The 5,544-nt window shown below is 36.8% G+C and overlaps 1 protein-coding gene across 1 annotated transcript; it reads left to right on the forward strand.

The window, feature by feature from the left end:
• Positions 1-4,166: 4,166 nt before the first annotated feature.
• LOC116105245 (aquaporin TIP1-3-like) lies at positions 4,167-5,277 on the forward strand. The gene is made up of 3 exons (XM_031391681.1): positions 4,167-4,385; positions 4,490-4,740; positions 4,850-5,277. The coding sequence occupies exons 1-3, from the start codon at positions 4,259-4,261 to the stop codon at positions 5,222-5,224; spliced, it is 753 nt and encodes a 250-aa protein (XP_031247541.1). The 5' UTR covers positions 4,167-4,258; the 3' UTR covers positions 5,225-5,277.
• The last annotated feature ends 267 nt before the right edge of the window (positions 5,278-5,544 follow it).

The following is a 5,544-nucleotide window of genomic DNA, read 5'->3' on the forward strand; positions in this document are numbered from 1 at the left end:
TATGTATATTTCAAATAGATGATTTTTTTTTTCATTTTAATTAATCTTTTAGTTCTTGATTTCTAATTTTGAGTTTTCTTTTTTCTTTATTTTCTTTATTTTTAATTCATTTCCTTACAGCTATCTTGATGTTTATATGTGGATTACATACCACTTACACAAGTAAAACCTCTTTTACAATTAAGCTAGTGTACTTAAAAGCAGAAATCTCACGTCTTAAAATTTAGAGTAGTAAACCAACCCCTAGGTGTTCGAGTGGTCGAATAAGGATTCTTGGGTACAATGTTTTAAAACCCGACTTAAGGGATGACCCGGTCAGGCGACCGGGTCACGGGTTAACCGGTTTGACCAATGGTGTAATAGGTTTGAAATCTAGCAAACAACCCTTGATAAAATCTATCAGTCCTTATAGGTTTGAAATCTATCAAACACAACTCCTGACTAAATGCAAATCGGAAATCGATTGGGAGAGCGACGGTGACACACTAGGGAGGGTAGATCGGGTGATGGGGAGGATGAATCGGTAGCTGGCAAGTTGAGGCATCGCCAGAAAATGGTAGATCGGTGGTGGTAAGTCAACGGTCGTGGTGGCTTTTTTTGGCGAGATGATAGTGGATCTTCGTGAACGACGGCAAGGGAGCTTGGGAGAAGGTAGATCAGTGGCTAAGGAGGCCTATCGATGCCAGAGAAGGCCGATCGACACCGGGAAATGAAAGAAAAATTGTTGGACGACAAAACATCACGCGACGGCAAGAGATGAAGTGTCACGGCCACGGAGAAAGTCAAAAGGCGGTTTCCGAAGGGAAGGGAAGGTGGAAGGCCGCCAGAAAAGGGGAGGTCATCGCCGATTTGCATTAGGCTAAAGGGTGTGTTTGTTGGATTTTAAACCTTCAGGAACTGATGTGTTTAAATCAGAGGTGTTTTTGCTAAATTTTAAACTTGAAACAGTTGAAAGGGTAACCCGACCCGGAGAAGGCCCCGAGTCTCAGTCCAACAGGTTAAACCGATCGGGCCGGTCCGGGTTTTAAAACCTTGCTTGGATATATTACTCAAAAAATTCTGAGTTTGATCACACTTGGTTGCTAATATGGACGACCACTGAAGGATTATGCGGTTATTAACTTCAAGGCTTCGGGGGATTAGTTGAGGTGTGCGCAAGCTGACCTGGATAACCCCGATCAAAAAAAAAAATTGAGAGTAGTATTATTTAAGCCCCATCAACGCTTTTATTTTAGCCCCAACTTAAATGGTATTACCATAACACTCTCATCTTCTTCCTATCTAAACTTTAAAGGAATACTAAATAATATTGGAATCTAAATTTTACTGGATACTTCATTAACAAAATAATGAAATATTATCTAAAAAGGGAATAAAATCATAATCAATTAATACAATTAAACTTTCTTAAATTTTTAAAATTGCAGAACCTTTAAAATACCTCTCTAATTCTTGTTTTTTGAAGCTGTATCTCAGCTCAATTTGATTAAATGAGTCTAGGAGCCCATTATGTACAAACCCAAAATCGCTGCATGAACATGGGTTCCAAAAAGAAGTTGGGCTGACAGTCTAATATGTGGCCTCAATTTCAAACCCAAAAGGTCTAAAGAAAAAGCATCCGAACGTCGTGCGCTCACGTCTCTGCATGTATTTTAGATAACATTAGGATAACGTAACAAAAAAAAAAAAAACAATAATAAATAAACTTTGACTAAACATTAATGATAATATTCATGTTACAATACAAGATCCTAAATGCACGAGGAAAAGATTGTAATCAGAGAAGATTTAAAGAAGCCGAAGGAACAACCACTGTGCTTGATTCTAGGGCGACGCAGAACCTGATGAACCATAGAATACGTCAAAATTCAATGCACTCACCATAATTTCAGGTCCAAAGCTGTTATCTGTTGTCAGTTGGTTCAAAGAAGAGAAATTTCACAAAGCAAAATGAAAGCTTCAAGTTTCCCCAAATCTGACTCTTTTTAACTGATTATTTATACTTTAATACTACCTGTTATCTGTTGGTTATGATAATTTTGGTATCTGCAGAAACTTATAATTAATTAAATTATATAAACTAAATCTTGCCAAATTAGGATGAATGAGTTGGATTTAGATCCATTAGAGGCCTATATGTAGTAGCCATATTCTTCTTCCAAAATATAAACAACAAATAGAAGTAAACTTTGGTCGACGGCCATTGAATGTTTCATATAAAGTATTGGAAACCAGATAAGATTAAAAAAAGGTGTGAGAAGCGATGGCGGACAATGAAATTTAAAAAAATGGCACTTGATCAAGCATATTCCAGGACAAGATAAAAACGAATGACTATTAATATTATTATAATTACATCAAGGTCGGTTCGATAGTCACTTGTGCTTATATATTTTCAATCAGAAATGCCAAGTCCACCATCTCCCCACATCACCTACTTCATTTTCAATCACCATTAACAGCTCATTTGAGCTTTTCTTCTGATCTAATCCATTTTATGTAGTTGCTTAATTATGTAATTAAAGAGCATAAAGTGAACATGTTATTGTCAGTTTTATCATATAAAATGCAGCTACACCAATTAAAAATTTGCCTTATGTCATTCATATTATTTGCTTTAATTTTGTTTGTGTTTGGTTTTTATTTTGAGTGAGCTTGCGTTGACATCATTTTGGTTTAGTTGATTAAAGCGTTTATTGATTAGTTCTAATTATAATTTAATTATACTTTTTTAGATGAAATTATAGATAGAAAATAAGTTTGTTTAAGTCCACTAAAGTACTTAGTATCAGGAAAGGAATTTCTTAGATTTGGTAAGTTTTAGCTTTACTGTTTAATAATCCATGAAGTACAATTTTATTGAGCATATATATATATATATATATATATATATATATATTAAGTGAGATTATTGTGAGTTTTAATTATAAATATCAAATGAAAAATAAAAATGGATTAAACAGTGAATTAACAAGGGTAACTGATGCTGTCAGCTGCTTAAGATGTGAGATAAGCAATGTAAAAGGCCGAAAATGTAGAAAATTAGGATCCTAGGACATGACATAATATGATCAATTATTAGGTGATTAAGACATTACAGTCGGAAAATTTTAATATCAATATTGTTTTATTTATGTATACACATCTATACAGTTTTTTTTTTTTTTTTTTTAAATGACTAATAATATTTCCTAAACTCTACTGATGACGAAAATCATGGTTATAAATTATATCTAGATGACCGAGTTGTTCGATAGGAACTCTTAGATTTATTACTCAAGATTACTAAAGAGATCTTAAGTTCGAGTCTCTGATCGATTACTAATAAAGATAATCATTAAAACTCTTATTCGGTCTGTAGTTTCAAGATCGTAAGAAATTAACTGAGGTATATTTAAACTAACTTGAACACCCTCGATCATCAAAAGAAAAAAAAAAAAAAATTACAATTATGTGTTTTGGATACCCAGTATGTATTATTGCTTGCACTTTAAGTTTAAGACATTATTAACTGTTAGTTGTTCCAGTATACTAATAATTAGATCTTGTTATAATCTGATCCCCTCTTCTCTCATTATACTTAATACCAACTCTTTCTTATTATGTACACTTAATCAAGCATTTAAATTAGCTTACTCTAACATGACGTGGAGCATCATGCCTTCCAAAGCAGTGACTTTTTATTCACTTCATGGGGCCTCCTCCGAATCAGACGGCTAAATTTGCTACATCATCATCCCATTTGTGAGTCTGATACCATCAACTATTTACGGTCGCCCACTAGACAAAAACTAATTCCAATCAAATTTAATTTAATAAACTTGATTACTGCATGATAATGTAGCCAGCATAACTACCACTGATGGTCCACGTCACCTCTCTATAAACAATCACATGGTCGGTCAGCAATCATTGTAGGACCCATGCACACGTCCATTTGGTCGGTGTTCAACGTTTCTCCATTCTCCATTGGCCGGTCTTAGTCACATCAGCCGTACACGTGGCATGATGGGAACGAAAGGGAGGCCCGCCTAATATTTTTCATAGACATTACAGATGGCTGCCAGTGAATGCTGCCCTTATTCTTTCTCGTTTAATAAAATATATACGCTCTGTTACCGGATAGTAACCGGTTCCGACTCCACTATATATAAACTACCCACTATACTGAACTCAGAACACCAACAACAGCAATCACAATTTTTGGCTTTTTAAGCGCTACACCTCAAAGCTTAAACCAAATTTTCCCTTCCCAAAAATGCCTGGACTTGCAGTTGGAACGCCTGCCGAATTCGGCCAACCCGATGCTCTCAGGGCGGGTCTCGCTGAGTTCATCTCAATGCTCATTTTCGTTTTTGCCGGTGAAGGATCCGGCATGGCCTTCAGTAAGCCTCCTCCTTTAATTTCACTTTTTTTGGTTTAAGATGTTAGTTATGTTATATATACAATTAGACGTTGTCAACTAATTAAATGAGAAATATTTTGACAGACAAGCTGACTGACGATGCCTCAACAACACCTGCTGGTCTAGTAGCAGCTGCAGTTGCTCATGCCTTTGCACTGTTCGTGGCAGTTGCAGTTGGTGCTAACATTTCCGGTGGACATGTGAACCCCGCTGTTACATTCGGTGCCTTCGTTGGTGGCCACATTACCCTTGTCAGGAGTGTTGTGTACTGGGTTGCCCAGTGCCTCGGATCCGTCGTTGCTTGCTTGCTTCTCAAGTTCGCAACCGGTGGACTGGTTAGTACTTAATTTAACAATGAATATTTTTTATTGAAAAGTTTATATTATTCACATTTGCTAACGCATGCATGAACTCAAAATGTTTAAAACTTGATATATCCTGCAGACAACGTCTGCTTTCTCTCTTTCATCCGGTGTTAGTGCATGGAACGCACTTGTTTTTGAGATTGTGATGACCTTCGGTTTGGTGTACACCGTGTACGCCACAGCCGTCGACCCAAAGAAGGGAAACATTGGAATCATTGCACCCATTGCAATTGGTTTCATTGTTGGCGCAAACATCTTGGCCGGTGGTGCTTTTGATGGTGCATCAATGAACCCTGCCGTTTCCTTCGGCCCAGCAGTTGTTAGCTGGACATGGGACAACCACTGGGTGTACTGGCTCGGCCCATTCATCGGTTCCGCCATTGCTGCCGTCGTCTACTCCATCTTCTTCATTGCTCCAAGCACACATGAGCCTCTCCCAAGCACAGACTTTTAAGAAATGAGTCTGTTTCATGCCAAAAAATTGAGTTGAAAGTTGGGGTGGATCTATTTGGTTTCGATTTGTTGGTGGTTTGCTGTTTGTTTGTATGTGGGGCTTTGTTAATTTGTCCAATTAATCCTGTGACCTAGTCTTGTTTTTGTTCAATATTTTTCTTCCTTAAATTTGTAATGTTTTAGGTAGACATGACTGTTTTACTTTGATTAAATAATTAGCGTCAGCAGCTGCCAAACATTACATTCAATATTGAAGGCCAACACTATTAAATCCATTTCCTCCAGACCCACAGATTAGCTGGTGCTTAAAGGAATAAGGAC

The sequence above is a fragment of the Pistacia vera genome, unplaced genomic scaffold, assembly GCF_008641045.1.
Source record: "Pistacia vera cultivar Batoury unplaced genomic scaffold, PisVer_v2 Contig496, whole genome shotgun sequence".
Lineage (NCBI taxonomy): Eukaryota > Viridiplantae > Streptophyta > Magnoliopsida > Sapindales > Anacardiaceae > Pistacia > Pistacia vera.

Bases quoted from the DNA above. Each gene is read 5' to 3' on its own strand.
- LOC116105245 (XM_031391681.1), top strand. From the start codon at position 4,259: ATGCCTGGACTTGCAGTTGGAACGCCTGCCGAATTCGGCCAACCCGAT. The intron at 4,386-4,489 runs GTAAGCCTCCTC...ATATTTTGACAG, and splicing joins AGGATCCGGCATGGCCTTCA to ACAAGCTGACTGACGATGCC. The intron at 4,741-4,849 runs GTTAGTACTTAA...TATATCCTGCAG, and splicing joins AGTTCGCAACCGGTGGACTG to ACAACGTCTGCTTTCTCTCT.